This window comes from Salmo salar, chromosome 12, assembly GCF_965601325.2.
Source record: "Salmo salar chromosome 12, fSalSal1, whole genome shotgun sequence".
Lineage (NCBI taxonomy): Eukaryota > Metazoa > Chordata > Actinopteri > Salmoniformes > Salmonidae > Salmo > Salmo salar.
The window spans coordinates 64,580,529-64,598,333 of NC_138302.1; the positions used below are offsets into that span (position 1 = coordinate 64,580,529).

The 17,805-nt window shown below is 39.7% G+C and overlaps 2 protein-coding genes across 3 annotated transcripts in view; one reads left to right on the forward strand and one right to left on the reverse strand.

The window, feature by feature from the left end:
• Window positions 1-438: 438 nt before the first annotated feature.
• Window positions 439-13,042, forward strand: LOC106565465 (protein lifeguard 2). The gene is made up of 13 exons (XM_014132675.3): window positions 439-748; window positions 1,401-1,442; window positions 4,662-4,716; window positions 5,412-5,479; window positions 5,711-5,775; window positions 5,893-5,946; window positions 9,339-9,392; window positions 9,682-9,721; window positions 9,847-9,884; window positions 10,087-10,174; window positions 10,456-10,551; window positions 11,118-11,171; window positions 11,336-13,042. The coding sequence occupies exons 1-13, from the start codon at window positions 734-736 to the stop codon at window positions 11,483-11,485; spliced, it is 819 nt and encodes a 272-aa protein (XP_013988150.1). The 5' UTR covers window positions 439-733; the 3' UTR covers window positions 11,486-13,042.
• A 66-nt stretch (window positions 13,043-13,108) lies between these two features.
• The window catches only part of LOC106565464 (RNA-binding motif, single-stranded-interacting protein 2), a 61,699-nt gene continuing 57,002 nt past the window's right edge, over window positions 13,109-17,805 (reverse strand). For both annotated transcript variants that reach the window (XM_014132673.3, XM_082959227.1), the window contains exon 14: window positions 13,109-17,438. The gene's annotated coding sequence lies outside the window, so the exon portion shown is untranslated. The remainder of the gene's footprint in view (window positions 17,439-17,805) is intronic.

Sequence of the window (17,805 nt, forward strand, 5' to 3'; positions counted from 1 at the left end):
AGACAGAGAGAGACAGAGAGAGGTGGATATTATTGATTATATTATAAAAGGATTATAAAATGTATTATGAAAATAGATTTGGAATATGTGTTTTGACTGGCAGAGCTCCCTTTCCTACTACTGTAATTCTACTATGGGGGTCAGTATGTTATATACTGTAAAGGACATGTAATTCAGATATGCAACCCAGTTCCCCCTGCCTGGATCATCAGCTGATCATTCAGTGTGTTGGTTTGGGCCTCCTAATTGCTCCGAAGCCCTTCGGGAAACGTGTATGTCAGTGTTACTACAAATAGATCAACCACCCCTTCTTTGGTTGAGGCAGTGGTACATTCCTGCATGTCCCAATGCTGAAGCCTTACCTGGATGTTGCGAGAACGGTCTCATTACAGCAGAGATAGGGGGGTAAATGGGATCAGGGTTGGAGAGGGATTAACCTCCTAATGGTGCTCTATATAGAGCTTTGATGGTGTAATCCGCACAGTGACCACAGATTCAGCACAGCCACTGTAAGAACAAGTTCAATCTCTCTCTTCTACTGTACCACGGCTGAAAGAAAAGGACAGAAAAAAGAAATAAGGGATACAAAAATAAAAAGAAGAGAAAATAAGCTTTATAATATAGAAGGAAATCTACTACTGAGGTTGACAAGCCATTAACATCATACGAACAAGGATAACAACACCATAAACAACAGAAATTCAACACTACAGGGTGCCAAAAAGACACAAATATGACTAAAGGAAAGGTAAAGATTTCTCTCTCTTATCAAATTACTATTTCAAAGCTGATGTGAACAGAAATTGGTTGTTGTTCTGAATTTCCAATTCCAGACATTATATGTGGTTTTCTCTCTGATATACTATAGAATATCATCATAGACTATAGTCTAAAAACGAGAGAAAGAGAGACAGACAAATATTTCTCTATTTCTTAAATGCTACGCTCATTCACTGTAAACAAGTCTCTGGTCGTGTTCCCCTGCTCAGACGTTGCATGCATCAACCAATAGTTGCGTGCCACGTCATCGACTGTGCTGTCGGGCACAAGATTGCTATAACCTATGATGTGGTTAGCTGATATGTAAAATACCTATCCAGGCGTTGTAAGATCTGGCATGCGTCAACAACGCCTGGGCAGAGGAATGCGCCCTATATGTCGGCCAAACTAAGATGGCTGCCTACTGAAAGTATCCTAATCCTTATCCTATCCTAAACACTGATGAAACATGGAGGCTTGTTTACACTGATACAGGCCTCTACATGTAGCCTATCTGGATTATCAGTGGATTGCAAGGAGTTGAATGCATGAATAGAATCATGTATAGAATACATTATAGCAAGTTTATAAATTGTTTATCCTTCACATGTTATCCTTCACTTGCCCATTTTGTCTTATAGCAGCAAAAGGAAGTTGAGTTGAAAGAAGTTGAGTTGGATGAAGTAAGTTTTATGTTATAAGAGAGCAGAGCCGGCTCTAGCCTTTTGGGGGCCCCTAGCGAGATTTGGTTGGGGGCCCCTCTCACCTCACGACCTAAAACATGACTCGATAGAACATTAGTTCGTTTCAAGCCATGCTTCATGGCTATAGCTACGTATGTTTCCATTAACTTGTCCCGAGATTTTTTGTCAATGTTTAGAAAGTTTGCATAGAAAATTGATGTAACAATTGCCTGCTACGGTGCGTTTCCATTTAACTATCTCGTGTCAATAAAAACGGCTGGATGTTCAGTCGTGGCCAAAAGTTTTGAGAATGACACAAATATAAATTTTCACAAAGTCTGCTGCCTCAGTTTGTATGATGGCAATTTGCATATACTCCAGAATGTTGTGAAGAGTGATCAGATGAATTGCAATTAATTGCAAAGTCCCTTTTTGCCATGCAAATGAACTGAATCACCAAAAAACATTTCCACTGCATTTCAGCCCTGCCACAAAAGGACCAGCTGTCACCATGTCAGTGATTCTCTCGTTAACACAGGTGTGAGTGTTGACGAGGACAAGGCTGGAGATCACTCTGTCATGCTGATTGAGTTCGAATAACCTTCAAAAGGAGGGTGGTGCTTGGAATCATTGTTTTTCCTCTGTCAAGCATGGTTACCTGCAAGGAAACACGTGCCGTCATCATTGCTTTGCACAAAAAAAGGCTTCACAGGCAAGGATATTGCTGCCAGTAAGATTGCACCTAAATCAACCATTTATCGGATCATCAAGAACTTCAAGGAGAGCAGTTCAGTTGTTGTGAAGAAGGTTTCAGGGCGCCCAAGAAAGTCCAGCAAGCGCCAGGACCCTCTCCTAAAGTTGATTCAGCTGCGGTATCAGGGCACCACCAGTACAGAGCTCGCTCAGGAATGGCAGCAGGCAGGTGTGAGTGCATCTGCACGCACAGTGAGGCGAAGACTTTTGGAGGATGGCCTGGTGTCAAGAAGGGCAGCAAAGAAGCCACTTCTCTCCAGGAAAAACATCAGGGACAGACTGATATTCTGCAAAAGGTACAGGGATTGGACTGCTGAGGACTGGGGTAAAGTCATTTTCTCTCCTTTTCCGATTGTTTGGGGCATCCAGAAAAAAGGTTGTCCGGAGAAGACAAGGTGAGCACTACCATCAGTCCTGTGTCATGCCAATAGTAAAGCATCCTGAGACCATTCATTTGTGGGGTTGCTTCTCAGCCAAGGGAGTTGGCTCACACACAATTTTGCCTAAGAACACAGCCATGAATAAAGAATGGTACCAACACATCATCCGAGAGCAACTTCTCCCAACCATCCAGGAACAGTTTGGTGACAAACAAGGCCTTTTCCAGCATGATGGAGCACCTTGCCATAAGGCAAAAGTGATAACTAAGTGGCTCGGGGAACAAAACATCGATATTTTGGGTCCATGGCCAGAAAACTCCCCAGACCTTAATCCCATTGAGAACTTGTGGTCAATCCTCAAGAGGCGGGTGGACAAACAAAAACCCACAAATTCTGACAAACTCCAAGCATTGATTATGCAAGAATGGGCTGCCATCAGTCAGGATGTGGCCCAGAAGTTAATTGACAGCATGCCAGGGTGGATTGCAGAGGTTTTGAAAAAGAAGGGTCAACACTGCAAATATTGACTCTTTGCATCAACTTCATGTAATTGTCAATAAAAGCCTTTGACACTTATGAAATGCTTGTAATTATACTTCAGTATTCCACAGTAACATCTGGCAAAAATATCTAAAGACACTGAAGCAGCAAACTTTTTGGAAATTAATATTTGTGTCATTCTCAAAACTTTTGGCCACGACTGTAATGATGTCACACATTAAAAAAAAAAGTTTTTGCAAAAACCTACAGTGTTTCCATTAAGTAAATTGTGCATAAATAAATTGGTGACAGCTTGTATGCCCTCCCACCTATCTATTTCATGTCTCAGGTATGTTGAGAAAGCAATCAGAAAAGCAAGGCAAAGCAATTCAGGCGTTCTTGAAAGTCTGGACAATACTTGTCCTGCAAAGAAACTTAATTGTTGTAGTTGAAAAAAAATATTATGTGAGCAGTAGGCAATTAGAATGAATTATGGAGCGGAGCTTTATTGTGACGCGATGACATCACATGCCCTACGTACCTTCAAAATTATTCAGCAACCATCATTTATTCAAAAAACAGTTTCCATCATCATTTGTCGCAATAAAGAAAGTCAGACAAAATAAAAATCCACTCCTGTGAATAGATAAAAATGTTGTCGATCTTTAGAAAATGTGTCTTATATTAGATTTTCTTTTGCAACATTGCTTTTGTCAAGTAAACCTGGGTCAATGAAAACCTGACTGTTGTCACGCAGTGACTGACATAACAAGAGGAAAACTGCATATGCACTACCAATTATAGAATTTTTGATTTGTGTATTCTACTATTCAGACTTTCATCCATCCATAACCTAAGAGTGTCTTCCATAATTATTATATATTATTTTATTAAGTCAGGGGCCCTACACGTGACGCGTGATCCGTGAACAGGGCGAGCCGGCCCTGTACGAGTGAAGTGTTTATTAAAAGTGTATTTCACATACAGTGAGCTCCAAAAGTATTGGGACAGGGAAAATGTTGTTGTTCTTTTGGCTCTGTACTTTAAATGATACAATGACTATGAGCTTTAATTTTAGGGTATTTTCATCCATACCAGATGAACCATTTAGAAATTACAGCACTTCTTGTACATAGTCCCCCATTTTAGGGGACCACAAGTATTGGGACAAATTCACTTATATGTGTATTAAAGTAGTAAAAAGTTAAGTATTTGGTTCCATATTCATAGTACGCAATGACTACATCAAGCTTGTGGAGTCACTTTTATTGTAAATAATAATATAATATATTTCTAAACACTTCTACATGAATGTGGATGCCAACATGATTACAGATAATCCTGAATGAATCTTGAATAATGATGAGTGACAAAGTTACAGATGCACAAATATCATACCCCCAAGACATGCTGACCTCTCACCCTTGCAATAACGGGGAGGTTAGCATTTTTTGTGAGGTATTATATTTGTGCATATCATTTCAAATCCAAAGTGCTGGAGTACAGAGCCAAAACAACAGCAACATTGTCCTTGTCACAATACTTTTGGGCTCACTGTATAAAGACTGGTATCTCTGACCATTTGTGTATCTCACCATATCCACAGCTGGCTCTAAGGACAGGCAAAGAACACCCACCCAGCTATGAAGAGGCTACTGCAGGTAATAACAAAACGTATTTGTATCTCAACTAGTCAGTTACACCGGATATCTCATCCCCTTCTATCAATGGACACCTTTCTGGCTACAGTATGCAGTGGTCTTCTTCAGCCGACGCACACCAACCACCTTACTATAGAACAAATACAAATGGGCAGGAAAGGGGGATACCTAGTCAGTTGTACAACTGAATGCATTCAACTGAAATGTGTCTTCTGCATTTAACCCAACCCCTCTGAATCAGAGAGGTGCGGGGGGCTGCCTTCATCAACATCCATGTCATTGGCGCCCGGGGAACAGTGGGTTAACTGCCTTGCTCAGGGGAAAAACTACAGATTTTTTTACTTGTCAGCTTGGGGATTCGATCCAGCAACCTTTCGTTTACTGGCCAAATGCTCCTACCCGCCAGGCTACCTGCCGCCAACATTTAGCGTTTGATGTAACCAGGGTGGCAGGTAGCCAACCGGTTAAGAGCATTGGGACAGTAACCGAAAGATTGCTGGCTTGAACCCTCGAGCTGACTAGTTGAAAAATCTGTCAATGTGCCCTTGAGCAAGGACTTAAGCGTAATTGCTCCTGTAAGTCGTTCTGGATAAGAGCGTCTGCTAAATGACGTAACATGTAAATGTCAGTGTTGAATCTTTACACATCTGCTGTTTTAACAAGATGTTTAACTCTCTGTCTTCTCTCCCTGTCAGATTATGAGGAGATGCAAACCCAGTTCTCTTGGGATGACCAGGCCATCAGGAGGATCTTCATCAGAAAGGTACTAAAACAGCGCGGGACAACCTGAACTTACAAGAACCACTCGTCCAATAAGAAACACTTGTTTTCGTCTTCCGTTGCAAAATGTTTTGCCACGGTGAAGCCAAATGAATATGATCCAGATAATGATATTAATGTAACTGAGCTACATGCATGATCTAGCATGTAGTATAGTATTTTGAGGGTGTATCTGGGCCGTCCCCTCTAATTCCACCTCTCTGTATCCTTATAGGTCTATGCCATCCTGATGATCCAACTCTTTGTGACTGTGGCCATTGTTGCGCTCTTCACATTCTGGTATGTATCATATCCAATACATTGCAAATATATCCAAAACATAAATATGCAATACATTTGATGAACATGAGTGTGTGTGCACTCTACATAGTGTAACACTCTTTCATTTCTCCACAGTGCACCAGTGAGGTTCTACATTCAGACACACCCCCACCTGTACATGTGTTCATAGTAAGTGACAACTAACATCTTGATTGTCCTGACTTTTCCTCACCTAGACAGTGAATCCCAGACCAGCCCCTCACCCTTACCAACTTGCTTGCAGGGCCCTCTGTTGTCACGTGTTGCTGACGAAACTCTGAGGGTGACTTCAAGATTGGTGAGGGGATCAAATAAACCCATCAACTTTGGGACACACTCGTGACTTGAATGATGGAATTGATGTTTGACATATCAATAATAAAAATAGCAGGACTTTCAAATGAGAAAATTCCCCCTGTTACAAGATATAAACCTCAGTAACAGTATTTAATTAAGGATGTATTTCATATTATTCTAAATCAGACACAAAGAAATACAAGCCTCCATTATTTTGCGTGAAATTGTGCAAACTCAAAAACAAATTGCTGCGTTATGGGATACCACTTCGCTCAGCGTAGCCAGATAGGAAGAGGCAAAGCGAGACATTTTACTCGACCCAAAATCCATTCACGAAAATAAGCCCACGAAGTGACGAGTTTTTCTATGGAGATCAATGAGAGTGCCGAATTTGGTCAACAAAACATGTAATTGCTAATTTGCTACGTGAGGCTTATTTGATCTAATATAAGTTTCATAATGGTTAGGTTATTAAGAATGCACTGGTATAAGTGGACGCACGTGGTATTTCCGCATCTTACCCAAAAATTACTTTATATTGGAGTCCCGCCTGCATTCCTTCTTTGAGGACATGTATTTCCATTGTTAGCGCGGTCACTCAAATATCTTGTTAATATACTGCTCAAAAAAATAAAGGGAACACTTAATCAACACAATGTAACTCCAAGTCAATCACACTTCTGTGAAATCAAACTGTCCACTTAGGAAGCAACACTGATTGACAATAAATTTCACATGCTGTTGTGCAAATGGAATAGACAACAGGTGGAAATTATAGGCAATTAGCAAGACACCCCCAATAAAGGAGTGGTTTGGCAGGTGGTGACCACAGACCAGTTCTCAGTTCCTATGCTTCCTGGCTGATGTTTTGGTCACTTTTGAATGCTGGCGGTGTTTTCACTCTAGTGGTAGCATGAGACGGAGTCTACAAGTGGCTCAGGTAGTGCAGCTCATCCAGGATGGCACATCAATGCGAGCTGTGGCAAGAAGGTTTCCTGTGTGTGTCAGCGTAGTGTCCAGAGCATGGAGGCGCTACCAGGAGACAGGCCAGTACATCAGGAGACGTGGAGGAGGCCGTAGGAGGGCAACAACCCAGCAGCAGGACCGCTACCTATGCCTTTGTGCAAGGAGGAGCAGGAGGAGCACTGCCAGAGCCCTGCAAAATGACCTCCAGCAGGCCACAAATGTGCATGTGTCTGCTCAAACGGTCAGAAACAGACTCCATGAGGGTGGTATGAGGGCCCAACGTCCACAGGTGGGGGTTGTGCTTACAGCCCAACACCGTGCAGGACGTTTGGCATTTGCCAGAGAACACCAAGATTGCAAATTCGCCACTGGTGCCCTGTGCTCTTCACAGATGAAAGCAGGTTCACACTGAGCACGTGACAGACGTGACAGAGTCTGGAGACGCCATGGAGAACGTTCTGCTGCCTGCAACATCCAGCATGACCGGTTTGGCGGTGGGTCAGTCATGGTGTGGGGTGGCATTTCTTTGGGGGGCCGAACAGCCCTCCATGTGCTCGCCAGAGGTAGCCTGACTTCCATTAGGTACCGAGATGAGATCCTCAGACCCCTTGTGAGACCATATGCTGGTGCGGTTGGCCCTGGGTTCCTCCTAATGCAAGACAATGCTAGACCTCATGTGGCTGGAGTGTGTCAGCAGTTCCTGCAAGAGGAAGGCATTGATGCTATGGACTGGCCCGCCCGTTCCCCAGACCTGAATCCAATTGAGCACATCTGGGACATCATGTCTCGCTCCATCCCCCAACGCCACGTTGCACCACAGACTGTCCAGGAGTTGGCGGATGCTTTAGTCCAGGTCTGGGAGGAGATTCCTCAGGAGACCATCCGCCACCTCATCAGGAGCATGCCCAGGCGTTGTAGGGAGGTCATACAGGCACGTGGAGGCCACACACACTACTGAGCCTCATTTTGACTTGTTTTAAGGACATTACATCAAAGTTGGATCAGCCTGTAGTGTGGTTTTCCACTTTAATTTTGAGTGTGACTCCAAATCCAGACCTCCATGGGTTGATAAATTGGATTTCCATTGATTATTTTTGTGTGATTTTGTTGTCAGCACATTCAACTATGTAAGGAAAAAAGTATTTCATAAGATTATTTCTTTCATTCAGATCTAGGATGTGTTGTTTAAGTGTTCCCTTTATTTTTTTGAGCAGTGTATAATAGACAATCTTTAGTGTAGCTAAATCGGTTGAAGTGCTGTCTGAGGGTCTATTAGCCTGGCTGACGTGACTCATAGCACCTGGAGAGCTCACACACTGGTCTGGACAGGAGGCCTACGTAAATGCAGTATTCGCTCAGAAATTGAGCCGACACATTGATTTGTTCTCTCAAATATATAATATATATACATTTTTCCTCGGGTGTTGAGACCTCTGGTTGTTTGGATTTGAAAATCCAGCCATTGTAATGGAAGAGGGCAGTGCGCTGGGGCTATGTGGCTGTGCATGTTAGTGATGTGCAGGTCAGCTGTTTGTTCACCCACACCTGCCGGCAACTGCTAATAACCCATCCGCAACCGCCTGACTATATGTGATGAAGTGAAAATCTGAGGCCTGACCCTAACCCGCAAATATAGAAAAATGCGCGGTACAGTCAGATGCGGAACTATTTTTTGACAGGCCTTTTTTAGATAGGCCTATGTTTCTGCTTATCATTTCTGACATACGGTAGGCTATTTGTTAGTCCACGTGTCTATAATTAGATAGATGCAGCTTCTCTTCTGGCATTACTTGTTGCCCTAGAAGACTAAAGAAACCCTTGCTCACCAGAATAATGTAATGAATCGATAGATTGAATTCTCCAGTCTAGTTGACACTGGTAAAGTTCGCTTTGTCTTTCCTCTTTCATCTCTGCTTCTTGCCTGTTATGAGTCAACCCGAGCATCACTAGTGCCTGTGGGTATTGTAGTGAGACAGACACAGAGGAGCACCAACCAGTAAAAGCACAGCACCCTTCGTTATCGACGCATCACGCCAACAACATCAAAACAGCCTTTCCAGCCTCTGAAGTCAGGAGGACTTCGAATTAGGTGTTGGCCAGACTACTAATTATCCCCTACACCCTCCATCATTTTTACACCCTCTCAGGTTTAGGAGACTTGTGCATATGCCGGCTGCGCGCATGAACACGCAAATGGTGGGCCGATGGTCAAGGGGAAGGGGGTGATTAGCTATGTAATTGTGTTAATAATGAACTGGTTTCTTTTTGCTTTTCAACAGCATGATGTTCTTGGCCACCTACATCGCATTGAACTGCTGTGGTGAACAAATCAGGTAAGAGTTTCCCTCCTATGAAAATTACAATCTGGGTAGTACACAGCACTTACATCAAATCTTGACAGTCATATCAAAAAACAGATGTAATATTCACTAAATCAAATAGTGAATGTAGTTTTAATACACATGAACACCAACACTTATTACACATTAAGCAGGTGTATGACACAGTAAGGTATTTATAACATTATTCCTAGATAATGGTTGTGATCATCCATTGTAAATGATAACTTGCAATATTATAGAGTGAATTCACCAACCTGAATTGTCTGTATCTCTATAATAGGAGACAGTTTCCCTGGAACCTTGTTCTGCTGGCTCTCTTTGTGAGTATGATGAGTAACAAATATTCAACAAATAGAGAGAATAGCATGTGCTCAATACTCTCCCTACCTGTCTGTGCACCGGATTGACTCTGCTCTGTGTTTGTCTCTGTTCTGTCTGCTCTCAGACTCTCAGCCTGGCCTGCATGATGGGCTTTGTGTCCAGGTAAATTACTTGTGTTAATTGTGTGGGGGGGGGGGGATACCCAGTCAGTTGCACAACTGAATGCATTCAACCGAGTTAGTTGGGGGCTCAAATGTTGACATCAATTATTTATGAAGATAAGAATGAATTAACACATCTCTCAACATCTACAAAGGATGGGTAGGATGAATGGTTGATGGATTAACCAACTCTGTTTCTCCAGCTTCTACAACACCAAGTCAGTGGTCCTGTGTCTAGGGATCACTGCTCTGGTGTGTATGTCTGTCACCATCTTCAGCTTCCAGACCAAGGTGAGAAAAGTGACCCCAATCACCACACAAGCTTCCTACTCATTGAAACAAAAACATACCGATAACGTAAATAGTCATGAATGAAATGAGTATGTATCACTAGGGCCAGGAGTTTTACTTTACCACATGACCTGACCAGGAAAAACTCCTGACCCTATGTATCAGTGCAAACTTATGTTAAATTGTTTTCTTTTGATAAAATGAATATGCTGCAATCAGATAGATCATGTGTGCATTTTAACAGCACACCCCTATTCTCTCTCCCTTGTTTCCTGCTATAGATTGACTTCACCTCCTACCAGGGAGTCCTGTTTGTCCTGACCATGGTCATGCTGTTCTGTTGCATCATACTCTCCATCGTCATCCCCTTCGGATATGTAAGTAGCCCGTCTGCCTGCTTAGCTTCCATTAACCACTGACACTGTAAATAAGGACAATTAGGTCACATGATGGTGTAATGAGCATGTATACCTTTCCAGAAGGCGATAAGAATAGTTGTGAGGGACTGATAGTGCGTTTATATATAGAGTGACGGTAAGGCTTTTGGCCCTCACTTGCCCTATTTGGGTGGGTAGAGACTAACATGTACAATAATGATTAGTCCTGGGTATTCCTTTAAAGGGATAGTTCGAGATTTTGACAAATAATCCCTTAATGTTATTTCCCAGAGTCAGGTAAACTCATGGATATAATATTTACGTCTCTGCGTCCATTATGCAGGAAGTTAGAGGTAATTTCGTGAGCTTCCTGCATACTGGACACAGAGACATAAAATGGTATTCATGAGTTCATCTGACTCTGGGGAAGTAGATAAAGGGCTTCATTACGAAAATCCCAAAGTATCCCTTTAATCTTGTGAGATGATTATAAGCCAGTGTCTTTCCTAAATTGGTGGCCTATCCTCCTTAGGACTGTTTGATAAAATTCTTACTGTCCGACACAGGTGCCCTGGTTACAAGCCATCTACGCTGTGATAGGAGCCATCCTCTTCACTCTGGTGAGTGGCAGATATTCAACACGCATTCATCATTGGGAAGGCCCAGACTTTTTCCTGGTCAAGGTCACATGGTCAAGACAAATTCCTGGCCCTAATCATTGGGTCACAGTCTGTAGCGAAATGGTTTGAACTCAACCCCCCTCCACTCTCTCTTTCTCTCTTAGTTCCTGGCGTTTGACACCCAGCTGCTGATAGGCAACAAGTGCTACACTATGAGTCCAGAGGAGTACGTCTTTGCCACCCTGAACCTCTACCTGGACATAGTAAACCTGTTCAGCTTCCTACTGTCGTGTTTTGGAGGGGGCCGCGACTGATAAATCTGTCTACCCGTCTGTCTCTCAATCTGTTGGGAAACAAAAACATCTATCAAACTAGATGTCTATTTCTCATTTGGACCACATGGGTGTTTTGGCTCGCTACACTCCCTCAGCCCAATCTCCCTCAACCTTAGAACTTAAAGTGGCACTCCAGTCTCCTTTTCACCTCATTTAACACCCGATTTACTGAACAAAAGGCACATCTCAATAGGTTGTCCAGTTATGTCCTACTCCTTAATGTGTAGTTATGTCTAAAAAACATATTTTTTACCCTTTATTGTGTGTACTTTACTGTATTTATACTTGGGATATCGCTTTTCAACAGTTAAAGTAAAAAAATAACTGGAGGACGTCTTTAAGAGCTTCTTTCATTTCTGTCTTCCTCTCAAACAACCCTGGCTCTTCTGTGATAAAAAAATAGGATATTTCTCAAGTACCATAGTCTCTTGTCCTGACAGGCTGTTTACCTTTAAATTGAGCAGCTGGCCAGCGAACACACAAGATTTGGTTCTGGGTGCCGAGATTGCATACCTCACCTTATTTATGGAGAACAGCTGGAGAGTAGGTCAGCTTTGGGAAACAACAAACCTGGCCATTACTTAAAAGGGCACTTACAGTAAGTAAGTAGTGTGTTTGTCTTCTGCTCTGTGTTAGGAAATGATGGTTACAAAAGCACATAACGATAAATAGCATTAACATTTTGAGTCCCAGAATGTTGGTGACACTGATCTAATACTAAAACAGTATAATACTTGAACTTATTGTTCTTTCTAGTCTTCAGGGAAACTGATTTCTGGCTCTTGTCTGTCATCAACTCAGCTCAAAGAAGAAAAAAACAAGTAACCATTGATACTGTATCTTTAAAGCATGTTATCTTTCTGTAAATATACCTCTTTCCTGTTTTCTTAAACTATCATATTGATTCAGGAAATCTTTGGAACTCAGCAGGGTTGAGTTTAATTGTCTTAACTATAGTTTTGATATAATAGACTATCTTCAGATGTGTTTCCTAGATTTCATTTTATTGTCAGTTATTTTGTAAATTTGTACAGATTCTGATCTGGATCAAATACATTGCTAAGGTTACAGCTTGTAACTACATACTGGAACTTCCAGGTATGGAAAGATAATATTTTCCAAACTACAATGTGATTAGAGAAGTTTCTATATGGGCATGAAGGCTCTGTATCTTGTACGGATTGCTTTTATGCACATTTAGCTATTTAGATACTCAGACACATACAGAATTACTTCAAATCAAAAGGGAAGGAGTTTAATGAACGATCATGTTAGATCCTACAATTGGTTAATCAGTTGCAAGTTCTATTGTGATTCCTCTGTAAGGTTAATGCCTTTTGAATGCAGTATCATTATTACAATGTCAAGGCTTGGTCAATAAAGTTGTGTTTGGAAGTTACTATGATCAGCCAAAGAGAAAGGAGCTTACACCTTTTCGATGGATATCAATCACTTTGGTTACCACATTGAAAAATGTATATTGAACAAACATAATACGATTCGCTCAACACTAAAATAAACTTGGAATTTATGTAATTGACTTGTCTTTCAGTTGTATTCTAAGAATTTAGGTAATAACTTTTTGGAACACAGATACACCCATTAAAAAACATTTTTTTTAATTAAAAAAGAACATTGACATATTAAAATTCTAAGAGTAAAACAAAGAAATAATTTTATATTTTTTTAGGAATAAAAAACAAGGGTTACAGAGACTTGAGCAACTCTGGCACAGGAAGACGAAAGTAACCGAGTGGCTAGCCAGCTAACTAACAAACTAACCAAATATCAAAACCTCTCTCCTCTAATAAACTGTACAAAATGAGTTCTTGTATAAATAAGGAAATGTTTTACAAGCAGTGAGAGAGATGAGACAGTTGTATGTTCAAAATGTCCGATTTTTGCCGAATTACCCAAGAGATTACAAAATGACTGAAAGAGTACTACTTTCACAAAATGTGTCTCAAATGTAATTTTATAATTTGTGAATGTTAACTATACTTTAATCTGATCTACTATTGATATTCTAGGTTAAAGTAAGACATTTTTAAACAACCAGTGTGGCTCCCATCTATCCACTGCTCGGACATCCCGTTTTAGCAGCAAAACATTTTGAAACTATGAAATAAGCCATTGAAGCTACATGATCTGGACAACAAGCGAGGACAGGATAATGCTAGGTATTAGGGTTTTCCTTTACATAAGCATGGTTTGAAAATAAGTGCAAGTGAAACCTCTGCTTCACATCTTGTTTTTGCTCATTTTCCTTGGTATTATAAGATACCTGTCAAAGGTACACATCAGGGAAACATACAATAGCCTCAAATGTGCTCCCTCAGACAATGATTTACAGGTAATTGTAGTTAGTTGTAACTTAAAGTGACAGTTCACTCCAAAATTGAAATTGAGATCTACAGAACAGACGGACATTATACAGCTTTTGAGGTCTGAAGACGACTGACAAACAATAGATTTTGGATCCCTTTAACACCATTCATCATAACACAATGGATTACCTGACTAATACTACATTCTCACAAGGAATTGAGTGTCATATAATGATTTGCTCCCCCCAAAAAACAGCAATAAGCAAGTTGTCAAATCTGAAAATCTGATTCAATGAACAAGACTGCAGTGTAACAACTGGTCATTTCATAGTTTCAAAACCACATTTTTTTGTATTTAAAGTGATGGCTGATACATGGACTATCAGTTTATTACAATAGAAAATAAAACCATGACATTTTCCTTCATGAGGTGCACTGGATCTGAAAACGTGTAAGTATTCACTTTTGTATTATCTGGACAGATCACAAGACATCAACAAAACACTCACATCAACAAAAGGTGGAAACAGGAACAAACAATGGTCTTGACTTGAGTTCAACCAAAAAAAAGAGCAGAAAATAGTCCTAATATTTACAGAAAGATAGATAAATGCTGAGCTCTCATCATCAACACTAAAAAAGCTAAGTAGACCCATTGCCCTGTTCTCTGTGTTAAAGATACAGTACCATATACTGGTCTTCAGCTGGATGTACCAAACCGAAACAAGCATATGTCGATAAATGAAGCACACATCTATGGATCTCTATTCAGCAATACATTCATTCAGAACCTAAAGGAAACATATTGCTTGTTCACCACTTACCAGGGAACTGCCACTTTGCCAAGATGTTACTATAGCATGACTTTAGCTTTGTATGCCAATATGGATGAGAGAGGCATGTTCTCCAAGACAGATACTCTGACAGACAGCTTTGCTGACAGGTGGATGGCTTCATCATCTTTGGTGTTGCAGACATAAATAATAATGAACAATGTTTTGTAGGGCGAGGACCGAGGTATAGAGATAGACAAGGAAGAAGAAACAGTATATATGATGTCATTAATACTGAAAAATGGCAAAAACCCAAGATGGGAGAATGTTTACTAGGGTAACACTACATTTTAACAAGGCATGGTTAAACTCAGCCCTTTTTAATATTACGTCAATATAACATCTGATATTGATTGCATCTGTATGATATTTTCTTTGCCATACCCTCAACTGTAACTGAAACTGAATAGCCTTCAATGAGGAGAGAGGCTTCCCCTTCTTAAATAGGGCTAATCTGCCTGGTTACGGTTTAGGCTTAGACATACTTTGGTCGGAATTTCTAACCAAATCCGCCAAGTTTACGCATTTTTGTCTTTGTTGAAACAAGAAACAATTCATCCAAGGTTTAGTTAACTTCTGTGGAACAGTTTGTTATGGGACACTTTTTTACCAGCACTTTCATATTATGTTAGGTGTTTTCTGGAACACAGCCTCATTTTCTGTGACAGATACAATAGAATGTGTTTCCACTAGACTAGATGTACATCTCCACTGGACTGATCTGAGCTGGAGGGCCAGGTTGCCATTGAGTTTCATTGAGTGTCTCTAGGATAGACATGGACGTGTTTCAGTTAAAGCCTATTTCACACAGGCCTGAGAAACAATATCATACTGAACAACACAGTGCTCTGGAACGGAAATGAACGTGAAGAAACATAAAAAACATCAAATCATCTCTTAGTTTGCATGGACCATGTGCAAACGCACAAACTCAACACGATAAAAAAAATCCTATGAATCTCTTATAAAATAAAAAAAAATCTAAAATCGAAACTTTTTCCCTACGGCTAAAATCTAAATTCTTTTGAAAATAAAATACATCAAAAACACGTTTTATAAACAACAAAATCAACAAGAAAGAAACCAAAAGGCATGACAGCTCAGAAGGGTTCACGTGAACGCCCAAAAAGAGAGAACATACTTTACTTCTTTCTACAAATTGTTTTATCAAATTCATTGACAGTCAGGAATTAAAACTCAGGAGACAACAGCAGCATTGAGAAAGACTTGCAGCTCCCTTTCTCAACAACAAAGGACTCTTAAGGACTCTTAGTCCTACTTCTCCCCTCATTGCTTTGCTTTTTAATTGATTTGTTTGAGCTATTTTGCACACATATTTCATAGTAACCCAACTGCTCAAAACTAAGGCATGTCCACTTATTTGTCTGTCTACTTTGTACAGAAGGTGAAATTCCCTATAGACATCTGAACAACTACCAGAACAAAACCGCTTAAAACCACTTCTTATGGACACTGGTGTGACATGGACTCAAGCACAAACCAAGTCAAGTATTTTGTATAATAATTATTTTGTACAATATTTATTATACGATCTATGAATCCAATAAAAATGTCAGTGAATAAATGTAAGTAATAATGTCAAAAGAGTTTGCATTTTATGCACGGTATTACTTTACCTTATAAGATTGTATAGTATAGTAATTCATTTATTAAATGTTGAATAATATTATAACAATTCATTTTGTCTCAAGTTTTTTGAGACAGAAGGTGACATTTGGATGCATCATATTACATGATACCCTAAAAAAAAGCAATTGTTAATTTTCTTCTCATAAGAAAGTTTTACAGCAATATCAAATGTGCTTACTTTTTAAAATAATTTAGCTCCTATTTAACACGTATTAATTATTTTCTAAGTGGTATCATGTTTATTGCCAGTGTTTGGCATTTACCAGATTTGTTAAATAAAGAATTTTATTAAATAAAATTTACACAAAAGCAAGTGACATGTTTGAATATTACTAAATATCTAAAAATAGAACTATGATGTACATATAAATAAGAATGATCGTGATTGTCCTCTGCTCATAACAAATTCTGAGTGTTTATGAGTGAATGCTTTATAAGGTTTAAGTTTGACTTCATTTTAAATCATCTATAAATAATTGTTACCATCTGCCAGTGAGTTAACTGAACTTTGCCTTACTGGATTAGTTTTAGGGAGAAGTAGCTTTAAACGGTTTATTTAGCATTTTCCGTACTTAAAAGTATCCTACACTAAAACATTAAACCAACTAAATGTGTATTAGTATATTTTTTTATGTACAAAATATTGTCAAACTGCTGTGAATAGAATGTCAAAAAATAACATAAAAAAAATAAAATTAAAGTTTGCATATTTTACCAAAAAATAAAAGACACATTGTGTTGTAATTATTTTCCTTTTACCACTCTGAAACTCCAGAATGCTTTTTAAAAATAAGAATTTGTTAATTTACGTGCACAAAAATAACGTTCTGTGTCATTTCCCCCTTTCCAAATTTGTTTCTTTGTTCAACTTTGTTTATTTTTTCAATTATCAAAAGAGATCAAAGCTTCCATTGCAGAAGGCTCCCACCTTTGGCTGATTGACTCTTGAAGAAGAGAGAGGAAAAGTCCAGACAAAATAAGCATGTCAACTTCTTTTTCAAAGCACACACGTATTCCTTTTGTCAACGGTGTTCAAGTCTGGTGCTAACTGAGCTCTGTTATCTTCTTGTAGAGAACCAACCCTCTGTGGTTCAGTCAGCAAGATGGCCTCCTGACCCCGAGCTGCAACACACACACTTACCTCTGTCACACGACACCTTTTACATAATAGATGTAACATACAATATTTCATAAGTCTACATACTTTCCATATCATTATTTATCTGTGTAAATCAGTACATTTCCAGAATGATGATCAATAAATTCACTCAGAATTGTTTTTATTTTCTTTAAGGTGGTCAATATCTGACACGCTTTTGTTTTTTTTGTGAACTAACAAATTGGCTCCTACATACAATGTTCTGACATGGAGCTAGTAGGAACAAGAAATAAGTAGTAATGTACCCCGATACTAAGTTAGCAAATACAGTGTGGTACGAAAATATTAACACCCTTGATAAAGATGATCAATAACGACTGTATAAAGTAA

Excerpts from the sequence above, each read along its gene's own strand:
- LOC106565465 (XM_014132675.3), top strand. Across the intron at positions 9,722-9,846 it reads TTGTTCTGCTGGCTCTCTTT|ACTCTCAGCCTGGCCTGCAT; the intron begins GTGAGTATGATG and ends GTCTGCTCTCAG. Across the intron at positions 9,885-10,086 it reads ATGATGGGCTTTGTGTCCAG|CTTCTACAACACCAAGTCAG; the intron begins GTAAATTACTTG and ends CTGTTTCTCCAG.